Source organism: Polypterus senegalus, chromosome 13, assembly GCF_016835505.1.
Source record: "Polypterus senegalus isolate Bchr_013 chromosome 13, ASM1683550v1, whole genome shotgun sequence".
Taxonomy (NCBI): domain Eukaryota; kingdom Metazoa; phylum Chordata; class Cladistia; order Polypteriformes; family Polypteridae; genus Polypterus; species Polypterus senegalus.
In genome coordinates this window covers 94,778,495-94,804,354 of record NC_053166.1, presented here as the reverse complement: position 1 = coordinate 94,804,354, position 25,860 = coordinate 94,778,495, and the positions used below count along the sequence as shown (strand labels likewise).

Sequence of the window (25,860 nt, the reverse complement as noted above, 5' to 3'; positions counted from 1 at the left end):
TTGAATAATACCAATAAATGTACATGTACTGTATATAGTACTGTTTATAAGCTGTTAATAAATAACAGTGTAACTAGGTGTTGACCAGCATAGCATTCTTTAGTATGCATTGTATCTGAAGGAGTAAAATGAGAAACAGCTGAAGTAAGCATTGTTCATTTCTCACAGGCTATCTAGTAGTAAATAATCTTAACATCTTGAATTGGTTCTTTCTTTTAAAGTAATTGCTTACACTTAAATAGATGCATGTCTAGAGTTTTTTTCCCTAGCTAGTTTGGAAAAGTAAAGAATGCAGCAGTTAATAAAGTGCAAATAAATGACTATAAAATTAAAACGTAATTTAAATGTTTTTGAATAAAAAGGCAGCTTCTTCCCTTATTTCTGCTTCTCAGTGTAACCATAACAACCGGAATTCAGTGAAAGTACAAGATGGCTGTTGCCTGAGTAGAGAAATGTAAAGAATTGGACCTGAAAACTATTGTGCTTGTGTCTGTCTCGTATATGTATAGAGCAGTATGAAATCAGCCTGAGAAACCTGCAAACAAAATAGACAGTATGTCCCTTGACCCAACCGATGAAGTGCATCAAAACAGTGTCAGACCAAAAAGTCCTAGGTGATGAGATTTTATTTTCAAAGCATAACACAGCCTTTTTAAACAGATAAAAGACACAGCATAAAACTGCAGAACCTTCAAATTCAACACAATTCGATACAGTTAACTTATGACTATGCCATAGGCTCAGGGAGGAAGGGCCCAAACTAATCACGACACAAACTAATACTAAAAATACATATTAAAATATATATACTACAGTATAACATGGTCCATAATCAAATCAGAATTATTATGGATATTTATATGAACGGCCAAAAGAAACATACAAAACATAGGAATCAAACTTGGTTCCAAACAACTAATAATGAATAAATATAAATATATAATATAAATATAAATAAATTCAATAAGCACACAAAGAATATTTTCAAACTTTGTGACATGAATTACAATTGAAAAATCAAATAAAAATTCACCCCCTGCAAACCTCCAAACCCAATTACAGAGTTTAAATAAGAAAATAGTTCAAACTCAGTTAAAATAATCTAGATAACACAACTAACTGATAAGTAGAAATGAGCATACTGATGTTATATCTGTTCTTTTTAAAAAATTTCTTCTAATTTAAATAGTTTTCAAAGCAATAAATGCATTTTTACATTTAAAAAGATGCTAGGTCGGGTTGCATAAAGTCAAGCTGATTGTTCATTACAGGCATAAGATACAGTGTCCTCCACTATTATTGGCAACCCTTGTAAAAATTAGTAAGAAGTGTTAGAAAAAAAATCAGTTTGCTGAAGAACCGTCATCTTGCACTGAAAAATGAGAAACATCTTCTAATTGAAACAGGACCATTCAAAGAAAAACAAAGCCCTCATCAAGAAATAAATATCCATCCATCCATCCTCTTCCGCTTATCCGGATTCGGGTCACGGGGACAGCAGCTTGAGCAGAGAAGCCCAGACATCCCTCTCCCCAGCCACTTCTTCCAGGTCTTCCGGGGAGAATCCCAAGGCGTTCCCAGGCCAGCCGGGAGACATAGTCCCTCCAGCGTGTCCTGGGTCTTCCCCGGGGCCTCCTCCCGGTTGGATGTGGCCGGAACACCTCACCAGGGAGGCATCCAGGAGGCATCCTGATCAGATGCCCGAGCCACCTCATCTGACTCCTCTCGATGCGGAGGAGTAGCGGCTCTATTCTGAGCCCCTCCCGGATGACTGAGCTTCTCACCCTATCTTTAAGTTAAATATTTTTAACAAAAACACCTGTGTTGCAATTTTTGGCACCCCTGCATTTAATACTTTATACAGCCTCCCTTTGCCAATATAACAGCACAGAGTCTTCTCTTGTAACCTTTTATAAGGTTGGAGAATACAGAGCATGGCATCTGAGACCATTCTTCTTTACATAATCTCTCCAGATCATCCAAGGTCCTAGGCCCTCTCCTGTGTACTCTTCTCTTCAGCTCACTCTTCAGGTTTTCAATGGGATTCAGGTCAGTGGACTGAGATGGCCATAACAAAATTTTTATTTTCTGGTCAGTTAACCATTGTAGGGTTGATTTGGACATGTGTTTCGGATCATCATCCTGTTGGAAGATCCAGTGACGACCCAGTTTTAGTTTCCTGGCGGAGGCAACCAGGTTTTGAATAAAAAAATCTCCTGATATTTTATGGAATCCATGATACCATCTAGGGCCTTTTCGAGGATAAACAGCCCCACAACATCATAGAACCTCCACCATATTTCACAGTTGGAACAAGGTTCTTTTCATTATAGCCATCCTTCTTTTTATATCAAACCCACTTTGCGTGTTTATTGCCAAAAGGTTCAATTTTTGTTTCATCAGACTATAGAACAAGGTTCCAGTCAAAGTTGTAGTAACGTTTTAGAAACCCCAGGCTCTTTTTCTGATGTCTTTTTCACCTCTTCTGACATCTTTTTTAGTCATGTCTATTTCTTCTCCTTGTCTCTCTTCTTCCTCTCTGATAAGCCATATTTATATTAAAATTTTACATCTTCCTGAAATGTAATATCAGGCTTCTTCATGACATGGGCTTTGTGATTTGGGCTTTGTGATGTGGCTTCATTACTTGGGCTATTACACGCTTTAAGCAGCTGGGTGTTAAAGCTTTGTTTTCATGCGATAAAATAATCAACACAGCCTTAGGCAAATTGTCGAAACAGATGTTTTAAGCTGATAGATTACTAGTACTTTCAATTAAGTTCATCTTGTTTGTTTGAGCAAAATAAAATGAAAATGTAGGCATCTATTATGTAAAATATTGCAGATCTGGGACACTAGGACAGTCTGGAATGGCATTTGGATGGAGTGGCATAAAAAGTTAACATGGCCTGCCTGTCTGTACACGGCAGCCAAGAGAGATTCTTTCCTCAGGATGGTAGATAGCAGACAGAAGGTGTACAGCCTCTTCTTATTGTCACTCTGTAGCTCCTGGCACACCTCTTTAATCACAGCCTCATTCTAGCCTAGTCCAGTTGTGCCCTATTCATGACCTAGCTTTTGTGAACTTGGAGTTCAAACCAATAAAGAGTTCCAAAAACACATCCTAAAATGCCCTCCTTGCGGGTGCAGTTACTGTAAAACCTTTTATAGATAAAAGAGAAAACGCAGGATCTTTATAAAATAAAAAGGTTATTTTCAAATAATGCTCTGATGCACAAAAAATGCTCAGTGGAGCACAAAAGGTATAATAAATTGCATGTAACAGTAAAGGGGATCCATTGTGAACACAGTCCCAAAACAAAATCCAATGCGAAGTCAAAAAACAGAGCAAAATGGTCAAAAATCCAGAAAATCACAATAAGCACTCATCACTCCTGAGTGCATTCAAAATGAAATGTGAACTTGCCCCTCCATTTATATGGCTGAGGCCAGCTTACAGTGATAGGCAGGTGGCTCCGATTTGGGGGATCAACCAAAGGACACATGGAACATAACACATGCATAGAGGACAAAGCAGATAATTAATAAAAGTAACTAACATAAATAAATAAAAAGAAGTTGAAAATATCAGTAAGGCATGCAGAGACACTAGCCGATACCATGTTGGCCTTGCCAGGGAATGGCAGGTACAGTTAGCTGTGTATTGTCAGCATAGCATTGGTATGAGAAGCCATGAGATTAGATGATGGAACCAGGTTAAGTGGTGTAAAGAGACAGGAAGACCCAGCACTGATCTTGCGGCACCCCTGTGCATGTCTCATGTACCCTTGACATCTCTCCTTGCTAGGACACATGGTGGGAGATCTGCCCAAGTTGTAGGACTCAAACAATCTGAGAACAGTCCTAGTATAATTGGCATAAAAACAAGTTGGGGACTTGGAGGTGGGCTCCCCCATCTCTGGGACTGAGGTCACCGAGGTGGTCAAAAACTCCTTGGTGGCAGGGCCCCGGGGATGGATGAGATACGTTGTAGGACTGTCTTGTCCTTTGCTACATCGCATGGACATTGGGGACAGTGCATCTGGATTGGCAGACCAGGGTGGTGATCCCCCTCTTTAAGAAGGGGGACCGAAGGGTGTGTTCCAACTACAGAGGGATCACACTTCTCAGCCTCCCTGGAAAAGTCTATTAGGAGGTCCTGGAGAGGAGGGTCCGTCAGATAGCTGAACCTCGGATTCAGGAGGAACAGTGTGGTTTTCGTCCTGGTTGCGGAACAGTGGACCAGCTCTACACCCTTAGCAGGGTCCTGGAGGGTGCATGGGAGTTTGCCCAACCAGTCTACATGTGTTTTGTGGACTTAGAAAAGGCGTTTGACCATGTCCCTTGGGGAATCCTGTGGGGAGTACTCTGATAGTATGGGGTACCGGACCCCCTGATAAGGGCTGTTCGCTCCCTGTACAACCGGTGTCAGAGCTTGGTCCGCATTGCTGGCAGTAAGTCAAACCCATTTCCAGTGAGAGTTGGACTTTGCCAGGGCTGCCCTTTGTCACCGATTCTGTTCATAACTTTTATGGACAGAATTTCTAGGCACAGCCAGGGCGTTGAGGGGGTCCGGTTTTGTGGACTCAGGATTGGGTCACTGCTTTTTGCAGATGATGTTGTCCTGTTTGCTTCATCAGGCCATGATCTTCAGCTCTCTCTTGATTGGGAATCAGCACCTCCAAATCTGAGACCATGATCCTTAGCCGGAAAAGGGTGGAGTGCCCTCTCAGGGTTGGGAGCAAGATCCTGCCCCAAGTGGAGGAGTTCAGATATATAGGGAAGAATGGAGCATGAGATTGACAGTTCTGCATCGGTCTGTCGTGGTGAAAAAGCTGAGCCTTAAGGCAAAGCTTGCAATTTACCAGTCGATCTATGTTCTACATCGATCTACCCTCACCTATGGTCATGACCAATTAGTAGTGACCGAAATAACGAGATTGCGAATACAAGCGGCTAAAATGAGTTTCATCCACAGGGTGTCTGGGCTTTCCCTTTAAGATTGGGTGAAAGGCTCAGTCATCCGGGAGGGGCTCAGAGCAGAGCCGCTGCTCCTCCGCATTGAGAGGAGTCAGATGAGGTGGCTCGGGCATCTGATGAGGATGCCTCCTGGACGCCTCCCTGGTGAGGTGTTCCGGGCACGTCTAACTGGGAGGAGGACCCAGGGAAGACCCAGGACACGCTAGAGGGACAATGTCCGGGCCCGGCCGACTCGGGGGTGAGCGGCTGCGGGCGGGCCTGAGGGCTTGCCGTTGATATCTCCCGGGACTCTACCGGCTGCTGGTTGTGGCCCCCCGGGGTGATCCTCTGCGCCTCGAGTGGGGGTTGGGGCTTCTCTGGTGACGGCCTCCCTGGGGTCTCCGCGCTCTGGGGTGACCTCTGGATCTCTGGGCTTGGAACTCCCTCCATCTTCCGCACGTTTTGGGGGCAGGTCTGTGGCCCTTCACACTCACTATTGGATGCTCCTATAGAGAAACCTTACACATACAAGCGTGCGTACACACACAGGTGCTCACATGGTGATTTCATAAGTATGACTTGGACATCTTCAGCACATGACCTAAGGTTGTGGTTGGCCCTAAATGCCTTAGTAATAATTGCTGTATGATTGTCAGCAAACATTTTTACTTTTATATATCTTCATGTAGCTGATGCAGCAATGTTTTTGTCCCCCTCTCTTTCTGCAGGTCTAGAAGCGGATTCTGGTTCATTTATTCTATACGAAAGCCCCCCCTTCCTCCTTTACCTCTATCTCTTCCTTCTCTCTCTTCTTTTTCTTTCACTTTTGTCTCCGTGTCCGGTTCGAATCTTAAAAACATCTGAAAATATTTTTAATAAAGTTTTGGTATCAGGCGTGACGTCAGCAGAAGCTGTAACGCTCCACCTGAGAGAAAAACTGTAAGGCTAGTCGCCAGCATTCAGACATCAATTCTGATTGCTTCACAGCCGAACAGGACACGGTAAAAAAAACAAAAAAAACAAGAGGGACTATGTCTCCCGGTTGGCCTGGGAATGCCTTGGGATTCCCCGGGAAGGTCTAGAAGAAGTGGCCGGGGAGAGGGAAGTCTGGGCATCTCTGCTCAAGCTGCTGTCCCCGAGACCCAATTTTGGATAAGTGGAAGAGGATGGATGGATGGATGGATGGATGAAATCAAGCTATATGAAAATTTTAATGTTCAAATTCACAATAATTAACTAAACAGTTTACAATTTATGACTGAATCTGTAGCACAGATGGAATATCATGAAAGTAAAATTGATTAATCTGCCAGTAATAAGGACACTTGAGTAAGCACCCAGCAGTTTTTAACTTTTTTTAACTGGACCTTTTAACTTTATTTAAAGAGTCTCCTTAAACTTTTACACTCTTGATTCTAAATCCCATTTTAAACACACTTATTTCTATGTATTTAAACAACTGCTGTAGATTTATTTTATATTCTGTATCTTTACCAAATTGACTCTTGCATCTTTAAGATCATTCTTTAAGAATCTTAAAAAGATAGATTCTCACGAATACATTTTGTGATTTATTAGACCTGGGGTAATTAGAATCAAAGTTGACAAATAGCCTGGGAAAGGCATTTATCGATTATTCTTATAATAATTGTTACTGTAATTCAATGTGAAGGTAGACCTTCAATTTTGGGATAAATGCTGAGCAGAAAAGAAGGGCAGAGCAGAGAAGTGAACAACAAAAGAAAGAAAAAAACTGACAAGACCTCTATATTCTGAATAATAATCTGAAGTAACTCTGCACCTAGACTTTAACAACTCATCTAATAGTGTTTTTATTACTCTCTTTTTCAAATACATTTCCTAAACTTTTAAGACCCTTTTCAAATATATTTCTTAATTTTGCTACCATCAGTTTTATTGTGCTTTTGCTAAGTTTGCTTTATAATATTCTTTTTATACTCTTTGATTGGGTCAAGATATATTGTTAAGAGCACATGGTGTGGTTGATTGCCATATTTCCACAGTGTTTAGCAGCTGAATAAACAGCGTTTTCAGTGGGCACCTGTTTTAGTGATTGTCACAGGTGTAGCTCAGGTCTGAAGACAGCCATTTACTCTGCTTGTGTAGAACGAATAAGTCTCTTTGCTTGAGGCAGCTGTCCACATGCGAGTAAGGCTGTACACGTAGGGCGCTATAAAGTAGATACCCATCACTCATAAAAACAATATAGTTAACAATAATTATATTGTAGATAAACTAGAATAATGCACATAGGATGTTATATTCATGGACTAGTGATATAGGATGTTATAGTAATAGTTATAGGAATAGTGATAAGAGTAGCTGGCATGGGCGGTGCCTCCAATAATAAAAGCAATGCAGTAAGTTGGCACCTACTTTGGTGATTGGCACAGCTGTCACTTAACCATTTGGTCTTTTTATGCCGAGCTAATAAATCTCTTTGCTAAATGTGCAGAAAAGATAAGGCTATGCATGTGGGGTGCCATATAGCAGCTACTGTATATTAATGCAAAATTCCACAACAATACACCGGTTGACACCAAGGTTTAGAGAGGGTGGCAAGAACAATGAACGTATGGTTGACTGTGTTATAGGTAGAGGAGACATCTAGAAGAATCAAGACTGATGACATATTGGCAGCTCTAGCTATCCTTAACCAGCCGACAAGTCAAGTAGAGCTGTCTCAGTAGAGGGTTTCCTTTAGAAGCCAGACTGGTTGGGTTTGAGAAAGTCATTGTGTACAAAGAAGGAAAATACTTAGCTGAATACTGCACATTCATATGTTTTGGAAAGACAGGAATGAAGAGAGACAGACCTGTAAATGCTAATTTGGAATGGAGTCAGTGTAGGTTTTTATGGGGTTAACAGAGCATGTTTAAACATGGTAGGAAAGGTACCTGAGCTGAATGAGGTATTAACAATCTGTTTATTTGGAGAAATGTGAAGGAGAGATAGCGTGAAGGAAATCTGAGAGATTGGGTCAAGTGGACAGGTAGTGGGGTGATTAGAGAGAAGATTGGAAACATTAATGGTAGAAAGTGGATTGAATGTGGAGAATGTTTGGTGATACGTGGGAGGAGGCATGATGATTGGCAGTAATGATGAGAACTGACCTCTGGTAGCAACCAACTTTTCCTAGAAACAAGGTAGCAAAGTCATCAGCAATCAATAAGGTTGAGAGTAAAGAAGGGATATGAAAGTGGAGACAAGAGATTGTGTGTTAGTACTGCTGCTAATCCTGGTCTGATAGAAACTTAACTTAGCATTAGTGTTAAAACAAAACAAGGATAATTGAAGGGATTGATACTTATATAGGTCTGCCTGAACTTTTGATTTCCTCCATTTCCTTTTAACTGTCCCAAGTTAAATCATTCGACAGCATAGTGCTTTAGAATGCCTGGGGCAGGTCTTCTTAAAAAGAGAGGTTTAGACATCTTAAGACACTGGAAATCTGGAATTACCTCTGCCTCTATTGTTTGGCTCCTAGGAAGCTCTTTGTTGTTTCTGGTTGGTGCTGACGCTTTGAGTGTCAGCGTGGGCACTGTCTTATTGCAACTTTTTCTCAACTCTGAGTAAACTACATCCATGTTCTTATTTCTTTAGGAAATTATCTGCAGCAGAATACAATTTTGATGTTGGTGATCATGAAATGTTAGCAATTAAACTGGATTTGGAGATGTAGCAACCATAATAACCTCCTTTTATTAATAAAAATATATACTCCCAAATACTATGAATATGGAAAAAGAGAAAAGATGAGCTACAAGGCCATTGAACTATTTATAATTAAAGTACATTAAACTGCTGTTTGACTTCATGATTATTTGTTGATTTATATAATTGTTAATATAATTGCTGCACTGTTCATTGATTTTTGTTTTGTTTTGCTTTAATATTTTGTATTAAGCTCATTTTTCTTTCTTTTGCATCATCTTCTTTGTAGGAATGGTGTCAATTGTTGGATGATGCTTTCTCACATATTCACCATTTATACTGATCACAAAATCTGTCCTATTTCAGATTGGCTAAAAGAACGAATGCTAGACAAGACTGCTGGTTATTATTCTTTAGCATTTTATTACAATAGGAGATGGTGTAAGTTCCTAATTTTCTGAAGGATTCATTATGCAGTCGGTTTCCACAGCAACCCCTAATGCCCCTGAGGGAAAGTTGTATGTTTCGGATCCAATGGAGAGGTATATTAGAGTTAGGTCACTCTTTGCCACTCCTGGGTCACCAAAGTACAGTATTTTTAAGACTTAACAATGGCACTTTTGTTGGCCGGGCACGTTAGAAGACGTCTCTAAATTCATGAAGGCTTGTAGCATCTGGAAACACTCTTAAGTCTCATTCGAATAGTGATGTCTTGGGGGAGGTGGGGGTTTATAGCCTATTGCTCCTCCTTATCAACCTTGGGAGGAAATGTTCAATATTTTTATTATGGACCTCTCTCTCTGTATTGGCCAATCTGTTTTCCTGGTGATAGTGGACTATTTTTCTAAAGTGGCTCACTTTCGGCTGTTATGCCTTTAGTTGAGATATTTATTCTCAATTACTGTAAGCTCCATGGAGTTCCGAGGTCTATTTTGCCTGATTGAGGCCCTCAATCTATTTAGCATTTTTGGAGAGGTTTTTGTAAATGTTGGTATTGGTGTTAAGATTATATTTGTTTGTCACCCTGAGTGCAATAGGTTGGGCAAACATGTTACTGAAGACCTAGACAAAGTTCCTCTGTTATGTGGTTAATGGAGAATTATTTGTGAATTTGAATAGTATGATACAGTAATGGAATATCTGGTTGAATAGGGTCCTGAGGAGCTCTCACGAATGTTATTTAATGTTGCTCCTTGTTTGCTCACTAGATTTCACCGTTTATTCCCCACCAAGCCAGAGGGTCATGCTTGAAGTATGTGCATTGGGAGGAGGGTTATGTCATAAATTAACATTACCTATTTTGTGTTATGTGCTGGATGATTTTATGAGGTTTGAAGCTACTATTTAATTATCTGTGCAAAGCTTAATTTTTATTTTGTAGTTACACACACAGTTGTTGTTATGTGTTATATGACCACAAACAGCACTTTGATGGTATATGAACTATAAATTCCCTGGCTCCGCACTACAGCTTCATTCTTCAGTGGATACATTTTATTAAAAGCTTTCTAGAATCATTAATTTATCAAGTAAACCTAGCACTATGTTTTGTTTCTGTGTTTTAGCAGCCTTATCATTGATTGGAAAATGTAATTATTGTAGCGCCTGTCTAGTAATAAAAATACTTGACTTGTTTTCATAAATTTAAATTGTATTCCAGAGAGAGAGAAGAGAGAATGAGATACTTAGCCGTACAAAATAATCATTACAGTTTGAAACCAATGAGACTACTGTGTAGTTAAATATAACCTTTTTACTGAAGTTATTAAATTATATAGAATTATGCTGTGCAATATTTAATGCTACTGTTATATAACAATGGGTTTCCGAAGATGAATCTTGACCTGGGGCAGACTGAGTAGCTAGTAAGTAGGACATTGGTTTTCCATTCAGAACCTAAATTTGTGTGTGATGTTCATTGGCAACTCCAAATTTGCTCTTTTTGATGAAGTATGCCTGAGTTTGCCCTGAGACTCTGCCCTGGCACTTCAATTATTTTCTTTGTTTGTTCGGTTCTTCTTAAATAGACACCCAGACCTACTAGTTTGAAGTTTATAACATTTTTGTATATATTTTAGTAACATTTATTAAAACTTTTATATACTGTACAGTATATACGGCTACATGTCCCTGTTTGATACACTGATTGACTTACAAGAATTTCTTGGCTGTTTGCAGATAACCAAGGGAAGAACAGTTTTCATTATTGGATCAATCATACGGCCTTAAGGGCTAAATAATCCAACCTCAATGAAAAGTTAATTTAATTCTAAAAACATTGGAGTAAACCACTGTGATTTTTCACATTTAATAGTCAAAAAGTGTTATCTTAGTTCTAGTCTATGACAGTTGAAGAATAGTACAGATGATAGTATGACTGACTTGACAAGTCCAACCTGTATCTTTTTTTTTCTTTATTTTATTTTTGTTTTGAACACAGGAATATGGTCATCCCTCACTCTTTTCTGATTTACTTATTTACAGATTTACACATAATAAATAGATAACTTTAACTATTTCCATCTTTCTCAGCATCCTATTTGCACTGTGTCTGTGCACATTCTTATTTTATGCCATGCTGTACATTTGGGATGTTTTTGCAATTTAGTTGCCTGCAGCATTGTATGTTTCTAGTTCTATTGCAAGTCAGTCTGCAGCTAAAATGTCCAGGAAGATGATGACTTTAACAATGAAAATAAAACTTCTGAACATGATACCAACATGACATTTGGATTGAAAATCTAACAAAAAAAACTAATTATTATTAGTTATACAATTCATGTATAATTGTAACATCACATGAACTCCCACCCCTCTTCCAAATCCCGTAAACATGCTTATTGAAGGGTGCATGCACTCATGCAGAACTAATTTGCAATTGCCAGTTTACCTAATGTGCACCTCTTTGGTATGTGGAGGAGACTAGAGAGCCTAAGAAAAAGCTCAGTGTGAATCTAAATGTCCCACACAACCCATAATTTGAACTTTGCCTTCTAAAGTGGTAAATGGTAATGTTCACCACTCTGGAACAGTCTTGTTATGATTTATGAGCTATTTTTAATAAATCAAGGTTTTAGATGTTCAAGAATAAACTTATGTCATTGTTTCATCAAAATAATTAATATTTATGAAGCACAAATTTGTTACTGTGTTGCCTTTGTTAGTCACATGACCACAGCACCTGGTGCCATGGCATCACTGGAAGTGAGGATATAAATGTGGCCAAGAACCATTCCTTTTTTGTCCCTTGGTATATAAAAACACAAATTATAAGTCTTAGTATAAATTAGCTGCTTTTCAAGTAGGTATCGGAAGCCTAAATCAACTTATCTCACAATTAATCCTCATAAACCTTCAAGTGTCCTTAACAGATCTAGATGAAAAGTAAGGTGCTGGTTTGATTTTCAGTTGAACTTTTATTAACTATATTCATTACTTAAAGTAAGTTTTTAATGATATGTATTCCTTTAACTTTTAATATTAACTAAAATCTTTGTTACGTAAGACTATGACTTTTTTTTTAGGAAGACTTACTTGATATGTCTCAGACTTATTTATTTATTTATTTGACTTTCAACTAATTACGCCTAATGTGTGAAGGTTACATGTATGTTACATGTAATATGTTAATTTAATTTTACACAATGGATTTCTTTGGCTGGGGAAGTGAGAGGAATTGAAGCCACTGCAATTAGAAACAGGACAAAAAATATTGCACGGCATTGTTGGTCCCTTTGATTTGGGATGTTGGGTGGAGAGATGGTGATTATACCTTGAGCAAGTCTCATATGCTTGTGACCCAGTGATAGCCACCTAAGACACAAAAGTGGCTCTAATTTAGGTGTGTGTGTTTGGTGTGTGTGACTAGCTCTGTGGTGTCCTGTGTATGGCTGTTTCTTGCCCTGCACCCAGGGTTGCCATCAAAGGCATTGTCCCCACCCATTTAGTCCCACACTGAAATGTAAGACTGAAATGCAACAACGGCAAAATAAACAAATAAATATAAACACATTTAACTTCTGTGAGGCAACTGCAACAGATGGCAGGAGAAGATATGTGAGTTACAGCACAAAAAAAAAAAACAATTTTTTGTACAAAATGTAATATTTCTCTCTGTCTAGTGGTAAAAATAAGTTGTTTCAAGGAATGGCATGAAAAATGGTAAAAGTTTGAAAGAGTATGTAATTATATGTACATAGTTACAAATTGTTTACTTGTTGCTTCAGAGAGATATATAGTGTGCATGTTTGTGTGTATATATTTTTTCTATAAAACAAAAACATGTTTCCAGAAAGAAACACATTTCCAAAAGGGGGCACCTTGTGCCAAATAGTAAAGCTTAAAAACTTTGCAATGCTATGGGATGTGACATCTTTAATTAGTACAATGACTGCTGACAGACTGGGTGCAAAATAAAATTGATTACTGCATCACAAAAATTTCTTGGCTGTAAAATATGAAATCCAGTTTTTTGGAAGACCCCTTAAGTGTCAATTTTAATAGTTCACGTTGATATAAACAAAGGTTTTTTAATCATATAAATATTCACTTTTAAAATTTTGAAGTTTTGTTACTCACTATCCTGTAACCATTTGCAGCTCCTTTATTACACATTCAGAATAATACAGTAATTACTATCAGGCAACTCATTGCTTCCACTGGGTGTGCTTATTAACTTTGATTGATACAGCCTATCGATTGGCTGTATTATTTGTCCAATGAATATGTAGCCTTGTTTTTGTGTTTCTTCAGCTGTATGCGTCTGGGATTTTGCCATGGGATTATTAAAGTTTAATCTAATCTAATCTAATCTAATCTAATCCAACAGCCATTTATTTTTGGGTATGTAATTTAGGTGGAATAATGGTAAAAAAAACCTTAGGGAATAAGGGGTTAAACTATGCGTTGTGACCCAAATTGGGCTTGGGGTTGGTGCTGTAAGTCACTAATTACTATTTAACAATATTTAACAGTAATGGGTTACAAAGGATTTGTGAAGTGGGTTGCTGTGGGTTGATGAAGCAATCCACAATGATCATCTCCTATGGGGGATCTGTTCAACAGCCACAATTCTTCAAGGGGTCACCCCCAACCTTACACCTTTACTGGCGATCATCCTGGCCATCAACAGGAAATGAGTCTTGAAGACACTAAAAAGGGGATTATTTTATCAAAAATTCTTTAATTTAGCATGACAAAAGTTCCTGTAATCTATCTCTCCTCTTTCTTTATAGTATGTTTTGCAGACAAACCTAAAAGAATAAAATAAAATATCATAGTGTTGTTCTAGTGTAAATCCATTGAGCAGAATGATATCTTTGCCACTCTACCACACTCTAAAACCTATCTATGAAAATCAACATTGTCCATCCATCCATCCATTCCACTATATCCTAACTACAGGTCACGGGGGTCTGCTGGAGCCAATCCCAGCCAACACAGGACACAAGGCAGGAACAAATCCCTGGCAGGGTGCCAGCCCACCGCAGGGCACACACACACCATGCACACACTAGGGACAATTTAGGATTGCCAATGCACCTAACCTGCATGTCTTTGGACTGTGGGAGGAAACCCACACAGACATGGGGAGAACATGCAAACTCCACGCAGGGAGGACCCAGGAAGCAAACCCAGGTCTCCATACTGCAAGGTAGCAGCGCTACCACTGTGCCACCATGCCGCCAAAATCAACATTGTGAATCTTCTATTTGCATTTTTCATTACATATCATGTCCCCTGAAACAAAAATCTCTCCTACAGGTATTTTAAGCATGAAGATAACGAGGACAGCACTTTGTTCCGGACAGTGGGCAATGTGACCAGAGACACAGAAATCACATTTGAGTTTGGGACCGCAGAAGAAATGTATAAGGGTGAGAGATCACTTATCTGGAACTCGCTTATGTGTTTAGACATGGCATATACTGTAATTATATGCCCTTCTTGCAGGATGACCAGATGTATCTGTAAAAATTGTCATTGCTATTGTAAAAACCTATTTTTTTTTTTATCTGACATGTCCTGTTGCCAAAATGAATAGCAGTGATTGGGAGAATTTCACATTTCCCAGAAAATATCTCATGTCAGCAACCAAGTTACCATCAACTTGGAAAATAATTTTAAACTGAATAACTTAACAAGAGCTGAAGTTTTTCTGTTTTTCTGGCATGGTTACTTATAACATACAAAAATAGTAAATAGAAAAATATATACTGACTTTTTAAATTTATAATGAACATTGTTTACACTGTATTTAATAATGAACCTTTGACACTGCACACATTTTATAAAGAACAGATTAAAGGAATAAAGTTTAAATTCCTTGATGAAATTAGTGAATTTAACAATTTTCTGGTATAATATTTCCTATATGTACTATTATTTAAATCTTTAATGGGTCGTTTATGAAATTACTCTAATTGTCGCTGATACACTAGCCCACATCTGCTAGCAGTATGGGGCCATTGGTTACATTTAAACAAGTTACCCCAATTCATTAACTGTCAGGTTACCATAATATCTTTCACTTTTTCCAGCTATCCTTTCAATGTCTCCCATTCCCGTGCAACTACAAGTCAAGTTTTGCCTAACAGATGGAAAAGCGGGAGTCCGAGTTCTTACTATATACAGACCAGTCACAACAGACAGGTAGTTCTTTCTTTACTAAAGAAGTGTAATTTAGGTTGCTTGAATTCTTTAAACCAGACAATATCAGATAGTGAGTGAGAGAGTGTGTGCAGGCATGCTCAGTGACAGAATGGTACCCCAGCTAGACATGATTAGTGCATTGCACCTGATGAGTCTCAGATAGACTCTAAATCCCACTTAATCCCTTTTGAAAAAGCAGGATAAGAAAATGAACAAATGTTTCTTAATGAAGTGTTTTTTTTTGTTCTTTATTAAACTATTTTATGTTATTCTTTATTATTTTCATTGTAGTGCTCTGGTGGAAAGCTCCATATCTCTCCCAGTACTACAAGTCCACTCTTCCCAGCTTAGTGCACGTCTTGCAATGGACGGCAAATTTGAAGAGGCTCAAAGAGAAGCAGTTAGCCACAAAGCTGTGATTGAGGCAGTTCTGTAAGTTACCCTTCCTCTTGTTTTCTCACAGGTTCTTGAGTTACATTTGATTCTCATCTGCAGATTCTTTTCATAGTGCCAGAACAAAAAGAAAAAAAAAAACAAACATATCTCATATTGATAAACACAATTTATGCAAGCTGCAGACAGGGAACTACTGACACAATTTTTCTTCAATAAAGGGCAAAGCAGGAGAATTCCACTGAACCTGCAGTCTATCAAGAATGGGTGGATGCCATGTCACCTATATATGGAAACCTTCATGATTATGTACAGGTAAACTGAACTTGACAGATTTCAGGTGAAAGAAGCATCTATCTATCTATCTATCTATCTATCTATCTATCTATCTATCTATCTATCTATCTATCTATCTGTCTGTCTGTCTGTCATAACAGTACATCTTAACTGAACTGATTAAGCTGCATTTTATTTTTAATGCGTATCTATCTTATCTATCTATCTTATCTAACTTGACTCAGTACATCTCTCTGCCCAGTTGTTTCTGTACATCTTTACTTGTAATTCCAAATATAAAGAAATGGTATTATTTACTACAAGGTTTGACTACGTATACAGAAACAAGGTCACTTCAGTGTTAAAGACCAACATTTATAAATCAATAAAACTGAGCAGTGTACAATTAAAGTGTTCTTTAAAAGATACTGTAAATAAGCCTTCATACTATGGACTGTAAAGTTGTAGTTGATTCAAATACAGCAAAATACAGCTAAACTACTAATTACATTATTTAAAATGAATGACTGTTTAAAAACTGTTCAGTATAAATAGACAACTTGACTCTCTGAGTCTAGCTACATCATAATGTTATTTATAACTGAGAATTCAACGACAAAAGACAACATGTAAGAAAAGTATCCTTAAGACAATGTAGCAGTTTCAATTATTGATCTTCAATGTCAAAATTAAAACTGGTAAATACTTTGAGCAAAATATGCTTTAAAAGATACCTTTAAATCATATTTATTTTGACAGAATTTACTTCTAAAACTGGCAAAGTTCTTCAACTTTAGGATTCTTCTGAAATATTTGATTGAAGGTTTAAAGACCTTTGGAGTAGACACAAATCCATTGCCGGGCCTCACATCATGCACACATTCAGTCACTTATGGCCTGTTAAACTCTCTTTTGAAATATTGGAGGAGAACAAACTATAATACCTAAAGGAAAATCTATGCACACATAAGGAGAATATGTATACTCAGCAAAGACAATGACCATGTGTGAGATTCAAACCCAGGACCCACTATTGTTCCATTCCACTTGTCACAAACTTCACAAAAAGCCATAGCAAGGTTTGAGGCAGCCATCCGTATAATTGGTTTCCTGGCTGCAAATTGACATTTTTAAATAATTGCACTGCTGTGCACAAAACTGAGTCCAAAACAGAACTGAGGGAATAGGGAAAACGTGGAGGCTTTTAAAGGGGAAGACAGGAAGTGAGATCAAAGGGGTCGGGCTCAGGAAGGTTTTCAGCCATAGGTTTGAGCCCGAACGTGACATCACAGGAGTCAGAGCTGGCAAGGTCTTCTTCCATAGGAAGTGAAGTCAAGAGGGCCAGGTGGAATCTCCCGTGAATGGTCTGCAGGCAAGGGAGAAAAAGAGTCAGTGCACTCTGCCACATCCTGGTATGATTTGGAACTGCCCTTACTCAAGCCTTTTAGCTGTCACCCATGCGCACGTGTGTGACACACTTTAAATTTAACATGACAGATTTACACTTAGAAACATTAAATTGATTTTAACATAAACTGTTTGCAGCTGTTTATTTTGACTTTGGAAATATATTGTCACAGCATAAGAGATCACACTAAAATGCTGAAAGGATAAATAGTGTACAAATCTTTTTTCATGTGGAAAATGATGATGACTTTCAAGGAGATTGAATACTTTTGCACACCTCTGTATTAAACACTTGTACAGTAAATAGCATTAACTTCTGCTTCTTCTTTTGGTTGCTCCAGTTAGAGGTATCAACAATGGATGCATCTTGTTGTATTACACCCATCACCTGCGTGTCCTCTATCACCACATCTATAAACCTCTTCTTAGGCCTTCCTCTTTTCCTCTTGCCAGACAGATCATTCCTTAGCATGCTTTTCCCAATATACCTGGTATCTCTTCTCTGCACATGTCCAAACCAATGCAGTCTTGCCTCTCTAACATTGTCTCCAAACCATCCAACCTGAGCTGACTCCTGTCCATCTTCTTCACACCAAATGCAAATCTTAGCAGCTTTAACTCTGCCACCTCCAGCTCTGTCTCCTGCTTTCTAGTTAGTGCCACTGTCTCCAGCCCATATAACATAACTGGTCTCACTGCCATCCTATAGACCTTCCCTTTCACTCTTGCTAATACTTGTCTGTCACAAATTACACCTGATACTATACTCCACCCACTCCACCCTGCCTACACTCTCTTTTCACCTCTCTTCCACAATCCCCGTTACTCTGTACTATTGTTCCCAAGTATTTTAACTCATCCACCTTCGCCAACTCTACTCCCTGCTCCAACTCACCGTTCCACTGACCTCCCTAACATTTACACACATGTATTCTGTCTTGTTCCTACTGACCTTCATTCCTCTCCTCTCTAGAGCATATTTCCACCTCTCAAGGGTCTCGTCAACTTGCTTCCTACTCTCGCTACAGATCACAATGTCATCAACAAATATCTTAGTCCACAGGGACTCCTGTCTAATCTCATCTGTCAACCTTTCCATCACCATAGCAAATAAGAAAGGGCTCAAAGCCGATCCCTGATGTAATCCTACTTCCATGTTGAATGCATCTAGACCTCAACACTGTCACACTTCCCTCGTATGTATCTTGTTCAAATCTTACATCTTATACAATACTACAACTCCTCTCGAGGCACCCTGTCATTTGCTTTCTCTAGGTCCACAAAGACGCAATGCAGCTCCTTCTGGCTTTCCCTATACTTCTCCATCAACACCCTCAGAGCAAACATCGCATCTGTGGTGCTCTTTCTTAGCATGTTACCATACTGCTGCTCACTAGTCATCACCTCACTTCTTAACCTAGCTTCCACTACTCTTTCCCATAACTTCATGCTGTGGCTCATCAATTTTATCCCCCTATAGTTACTACAGTCCTGCACATCCCCCTTATTCTTAAATATCAGCACCAGGACACTTCTTCTCCACTCCTCAGGCACCCTCTCACTTTCCAAGATTCCATTAAACAGTCTGGCTAAAAGTCCACTGCTATCTCTCCTAAACATCTCCATGCTTCCACAGGTATGTCATCTGGACCAATGGCTTTTCCATTCTTCATCCTCTTCATATCTGTCCTTACTTCCTCCTTGCTAATCCATTGCATATCCTGATTCTCTATCTCCATATCATCCAACCTGTTCTCTCTTTTGGCAAAATCCACTATCCTCTAACTTTCTTCATTCCTCTCCTTGACACCATACCTACCCATAACCTCCTCGTCTCCTCTGTTCCTTTCACCAACACTTTTTATCCCTTGGGCACACTGTTCATCACTTCATCCAACTCACTCCAAAAATCTTCTTTCTCATCCACTGCACACCCAACTTGCAGGGCATATGCACTAACAACATTCATCATCACACCTCCAATTTCCAGCTTCATAATCATTACTCTGTCTGACACTCTTTTCACCTCCAAAACATACTGTTCCTTCAGAACAACCCCTACTCAATTTCTCCTCCTATCCACACCATGATTGAACAATTTCAATCCACCTCCGATCACCTGGCCTTACTCCTCTTCCATTTAGTCTCTTGCACACACAATATATCAGCCTTCCTTCTCGCCATCATATCGGCTAACTCTCTCCCCTTACCAGTCATAATGCCAACATTAAAAGTTCCTACTCTCAGTTCCACTCTCTTTACCTTCCTTCTCTCCTCCTGCCTCTGGACACGTCTCCCCTCTCTTCTTCTCCTTTTTCTTCTTCTGCCAACATTAGCCCAATTTCTGCCAACAACCTGTTGCCTAACAGTACTGGTGGTGGTCATTGTAAACCCGGGGCTCGACCGATCCAGTATGGAAATTTGTATTGTTGTCCGCATATTGATTTTGCAAAATTTTACACTGGATGCCCTTCCTGACGTAACCCTCCCCATTTATCCAGGCTTGGGACCAGCACAAAGAAACATACTGGTTTGTGTATCCACTATGGCTGGGTTCTCCATGTTAAAAATGAGTTGTTCTGTTCCTTTAGTTGAGGTTGAGTTCTGAATGCAGAGCCTGCCTTTTCCTATGAAGAGCCTCAGCAGGACACCTGGCATGTTCTTGGTCTATTCTAGTAATTTCGTTGATTAGCTCTGATACCTTCTTGGTTTCCAATTTATTTCTGTGGGAAAGATATAAGATAACCTGTCCTCTTAAGAAGGCCTTCAGGCTTCCTATTCCTGCAGAGACCTCTGAGGATGTATTTGTCTGTAGAAAAAAACTGGTTTGTTTGGATGTAAATTCTGTACAGTTTTTGTCTACTAATAAAAGTGGGTTAAGATGGCATCTGCAAGATGAGTATGTGGGGCATAATCATTTTAGCTCCAAGATCAAAGGGGCAGGGTTGGAAATAGCAATAACATTGTACTTGCAAGATTTAATCGTAGGCAGGAAATTGTTATCTACAAAGAAATAATAAATTCTTGAGTAGCAATGATGCAGTGGTGAGTAGAAGGAATATGCTCTTGAATTTGGGTTTAGAAATCTCCAGGGATCTGATAAGTTGTGATCAGTTACAAACTGTGTAATTGTTTTTGCAGTGTTACATGTCATCACCCCTGTGACTGGGTCACTTTTCATGACTCAGGCCAGGTTGGTTTACAACATGTCCTGCATGTACAAGATTCAACAGTTTTATTCATCACACACAGTTATACAGGTACAACATGCAACAGTGAAATGAAAAGTCTCAGGCAAAATGGTAGTGTTAAATGTTGATCACTTTAATAAAGAAAACATGTCTGGCATCTGTGGTTTTGTTTATATTTTTACATAGTGTGTCTTTGAGAAGGACAGTTAAATAACTTGGTCAATAAGTTGATAAAATCAATGACTGACCAAGTAGGAGGGACAAGAATGTAAATTACACAATGTAAAGTATTTTTAACCACTGCAAAGTCTAATAAAGTGTTACATATTCTTAAAACACAACATACATTGCATTCATTAAGTGCTTAGTCATAAATTCTTTCTAGCTAGTTTCTTGAGTGTCTCTAACATTTATTAGGCCTATATCAGCCTTTTACATCTACAGTATTGTGCTTTGACGTTTTTCCCCCCAAGTACTTAGGTTTATGTCCCTTTGACTTTTTGATCTTTTTTCTTATTATTTCATACTCTGTGATATGCACACTGACATTTTAAAGTGAAAAATATCTTTGTGTCTTCCTTTCACATATATCATGCGGTCAAAAGCAGATGTATATATTTTACATTATCTATTTAATCCCAGATGTTCATTTCATGGAAAGAAATTTTACCTCCATGTTTACAAACAACAACATATGTTCATGGCATCAGCTTGTAGAAGTGGTGTGTAAATATGGTTAGTGGAACTAGCCTGTGAAGGTAAGGGTTTAGAAGAGCATGTTCAAGATTATCTCTTGCTTAAATCTCTGCATTGCATCCTCTTGACAAATTTATCCTCCAGGTGATACATCTTGCACTATTTTGCAGTTCATCCATTTGAGCTGCACTGCACGTGAGGTCTCCATATGCCTGTGGTACTGTTAGATTATTTTCTGACAAGGTTAAGATCAGAATTATTATTGTAAATAATTTGTTCAATTAGAGAAGAGAGCTTTTATGAAGAGAGCATTTAAGATGGCCAAGAAAACTGAAGGTTACAGTACATGGAGTCTACTTTGATAATGAAGCAGAGATAGAAGGAAGAAGATCAGAGGTATCTGATTTGAGAATCTGAGGAAACACTGAGAAAGTCAAATAAACAGACCATAAGACAAACAGATATATATGCAAAAGGATATGTGAACATCTAAAAAAGAAATTACATGGTCAGTGGATAAGAGGATAAAGCCCAATAAGAAAACTGTTCCAAGGGCAGAAAATAAGGAATGCATCAAAGAAGATAACCAAAAGCAATGGTGTTAAATGACATAAGAGAAGAATGAGATCAACCAAAGAGCTAAGGAAAGGGATAAACAGATAAAGCAAATGCCTAGAACCTTTTTTAAGCCAAAAACCAACAATGATGCAGAGAATATCAAAGTTGTTGATTTTTTGCATAACAGCTTTCTTTTCATCTTTCCCTAGTGTCCTCTTCTATAGAGAAAATGCCAAATCTGTTAGAGTGCTGCAGATTCAGTGCTTTTAGGCCACACCATTTCATTACTTTATCACTGCAAATTTTCTTGGCCTTTTTATATCAAAACTGTGAAAAGACTGTCAGTAGTAATCAAATGCCTAGTTTGTTTTTGCAGCTGCAGTGTTGGCATACATCCACCCATCCATAAATCTAAATAAGTGTGGAGGTATGCTAATATTGTGTACTCTAATATAAAGTGAGTGGCCACTTTATTAGGTCCACCTGCCTGTCATACTTAATTAGTTGCAATACAGGGAATAATATTTAAACCAGTAGACAGGTGCCAAAAGATTTTGTTAGTGAAATGGATCGAGAAAATGAACAAGACTAAAGATTTAAAAGACTTTGAACATGTCACAGCAGTGAGTGCCAATAAGAAATGTAACCAGTCTTGGTTTTTCATACAAAACTGTGCCATTAGTATTCCCAGAAACATCCAACTAATGGCAGAATTTGCTCCATTAAATTAATGGGCTGTCAAAGACTCATACAACTTTTAGAGACTATAGCAGACAGTTGCAGTCAGTCAACCCAGAGCAGAGCACAACAGAGATACCAATACAGGTCTATTTGAATGCATACCTAGCTACACTTTTTAATGGGATATGGTAAACAGTATTCCAAGAAAGCTCCGCATCTGCCAGTAAAAAATAAAAAAGTGAAGTGGTAGTAAGTTAAGGAAAACAAACTCTGGGTAGTGAAAAGATGTCCTGGCATGATTAATACTGTTTTCTGCTTATGTTTATTATTTAAGAGGATTAGGATATTACAGTGGAGACATTGGTCTTTGTAATTAATCATGCTGTATGTCAACTCTCCATGCCAGTGATGGCTAGTTTGGGAGAATTTTACTTTTAAAAGTAACTTATTTACATTACTCATTACTTACAAAAAAGCAACTAAACACGTTACATAGTTACTTATTATAAAATGTAATACATTACAAATTCTATTACTTTTGTGTTTTCTTCTTTTTTTTTCTTTGACTATGTAATGCACATTACTTTTCCTGTCAACACTGGTGGTGATATCACAATATCAGCTGTGCTTTCTGGTGCAAATTGTGTCTCTTGATGTCAGAGCACTGCTTGATAATCACAGTATAGCTAAATATTGCTGCCTGTGACAACCAATCTGAAATCTGGAAGAATGCAGATTCATCAACAGTTAATTAACAACACCTAATGGACATATGGGGTCAACATAAGGCAGGTATCATTGTTGCAACTCCTCCAGAATCTTCGTAAATCCAGGGTGTTATCAGTGCAAGTGCAGGACCAAAACACTTTTTGGATTATTTACATTTCCTAATAATCCTCTCAGTGTTGTAAATGGATAATTTGCCTAATCTCATGTGACTCATTCTGAATATAGCAGTTATAATGGGGAGTAACAAACATAACAGAATGTATGTGAGGCTTCCATAGCACCACAACAACTAGGCCAAGACTTTCACTGGCCAATCCAAAAGAAGCTCAGCCCAACCCAGCTAGTTCTTAAACTGCTAGCTGAGGCTTTGGATTAAGGTAGGGCTAAAAATCGGGAAACTGCCTTTCAAAGTATAAGGAATGTTTTACAGTCTCAAAATACCAAAAATGCCTCACAAGAGGGAGAAACCATGGAAACTCTGACAATTCAGACAATAAATCTTTATAAATTAATGTATTTATTCAAAAACGAAAAAAACATAAGTCTTTAAAGTAACAAAAGGACTGTGGTGGGCTGGCACCCTGCCTGGGGTTTGTTTTCTGCCTTGGCTCCAGCAGACCCCTGTGACCCTGTAGTTAGGATATAGCAGGTTGGATAATTGATGGATGGAGGAACAAAAGGATTTGCCTGAAAGGAAATCCTGTAAAACAAAATCCTAAAAAACTATCCAAAAGACTAATCCAATAACCAGGAGCCTCATGCATAACGCCGGGCATAGAATTCACACGAAAACATGGAATACGAACAAAAGCAGAAATATGCGTATGCACAAAAAATCCAGATGCATAAATCTGTGTGTACGTCAACTTCAATGTTCTTCCGCTACACAAATCCCTGTCAGCGTGAAAAGTAACGCACGTGCACACACCAACCGCCCCATCCAGACTCCTCCCAGAATTATGCCTCATTGAATATGCAAATCAATATAAATAGCCCCTTATGTTTTTCATTCTATGAAAGGACAATGGCAAAAGCACAGTGGAAAAAGAAGAATGTCAGCGAATACCACATAGAGGCAAAGAAAAACGTACTATTTGTTGGTTTAACCAGTGACATAAACAACAAAAAGATGTTGATGGAGTGACAGAGTGGTGGAGAAACTCAAAAGTTCAAGCTCAGAAAATCGCACAGTACCCGAAATAAATAAGAAATGATCAGATATCAAAGTCACCGTGAACAGTTGAGTCATAGCCCACTGTCTTAGTGGCATATGGAGGTGTATTAGGGTACAGAGAAAAGAAAAAAAAATAGGGACACAGTGGGAAAAAAATGTCCAAATGTCAACTTCAAACTCGAAATTTGTACTTTAATCACGTATTTTGTATTTCATTAAAGTAGCACGTCATAAACTTTTTAAAATCGTTTACTAATTTTTCAGATCCCATCATAACTAAAGTAGCACATTAAATACTTTGTATTTTATGTGTTCTTCTATGTACTCTATGTGTGTGAATCACTATGTGCTTCTTAAATGGATTTTCTTTTCCGTCAATAGGACATATAATACATTACATTCATGATGTTACAGCTCTCTTAATTTAAATATTAAGATGTATACTTGATATCATTTTCATAATGATAGGAATTAAAGCATTTAGTAAACATAGGGACACCATGGCACAGTGTTAGTGATGAGCTGGCACCCTGTCCAGAGATTGTTCCTGTTGTCCTGCAAGATGCTTGCTGTGCTGTGTACGACCTTCGATGAAATAATTTATTGCAGCAGTACTGTCTCTTTCAAACATACTAACCCCCAATTCCTGCTCTTCCTTTTCTTTCTCCAAGTAACGAATCACCACACAATCATCTCTGGAATAGATGTCAAGCCATCTGTAAGCTTAGAACGCTGATTCTTCAAAACTTTTATGGAACATTGAAATATCTTAGTATCTTAATAGTACATGTTTAATTATTCCATCCATCTATCCATCCAGGGTCGCGCAAATCCCAGCAAGCATACAGCGCCAGGCAGGAACAAATCAATGAATGGAGCGCTAGCTAATCGCTAACATATCCTCACATGTTTATTTATTAACAATTTACATTATTTACATGAAGTATAAAATTTATCTGTATAATATAATGAACATACTTTACTGCATTTCATCTTATAAATTATATCAAGAGCTCCATGAAGATAGTACTTGGAAATCTAAATCATCTTAGAAGCCAGTGGTCATCATATGTAAATACAGTACGCGCTTTATAAAGTAGCTCAGGTTGTGCAATATTTTAACTGTAGTGCAAGTTTAGTGAGGTGATTGTACTTATAAGTGAGTGTGTTTAGAGCCCTTGGGATAAAATTGTTTCTTAAGCATGAGGTCCCTACAGGACAGGCTCTGAAGCATTTGCCATACTGTATGGAAAATGTTCAAATAGACTGTACGCATGGCTGAGGCGTAGATTAATTAAAGTACATAATTACAGAAAGCCAAATGAAACCAATGGAAATAACATAAATACCTGGAAAATGATAATTCTGAAATAATAAAACAAATAAATATAAACTAGGGAAAACTTCTGGCTGCAAGAAAACAATAGCATTATTAAAAATAATAAATAAGAAGATATTTTGATATTTTTA

General features: G+C 38.3%; 1 protein-coding gene across 3 annotated transcripts in view; it reads left to right on the top strand.

The window, feature by feature from the left end:
• Window positions 1-25,860, top strand: part of LOC120542540 (circularly permutated Ras protein 1-like) — a 270,320-nt gene that overhangs the window by 212,497 nt on the left and 31,963 nt on the right. For all 3 annotated transcript variants that reach the window (XM_039775068.1, XM_039775069.1, XM_039775070.1), the window contains 4 exons: window positions 14,398-14,510; window positions 15,174-15,285; window positions 15,577-15,717; window positions 15,900-15,993. In XM_039775068.1, the coding sequence (XP_039631002.1) occupies window positions 14,398-14,510; window positions 15,174-15,285; window positions 15,577-15,717; window positions 15,900-15,993 (460 nt within the window). The remainder of the gene's footprint in view (window positions 1-14,397; window positions 14,511-15,173; window positions 15,286-15,576; window positions 15,718-15,899; window positions 15,994-25,860) is intronic.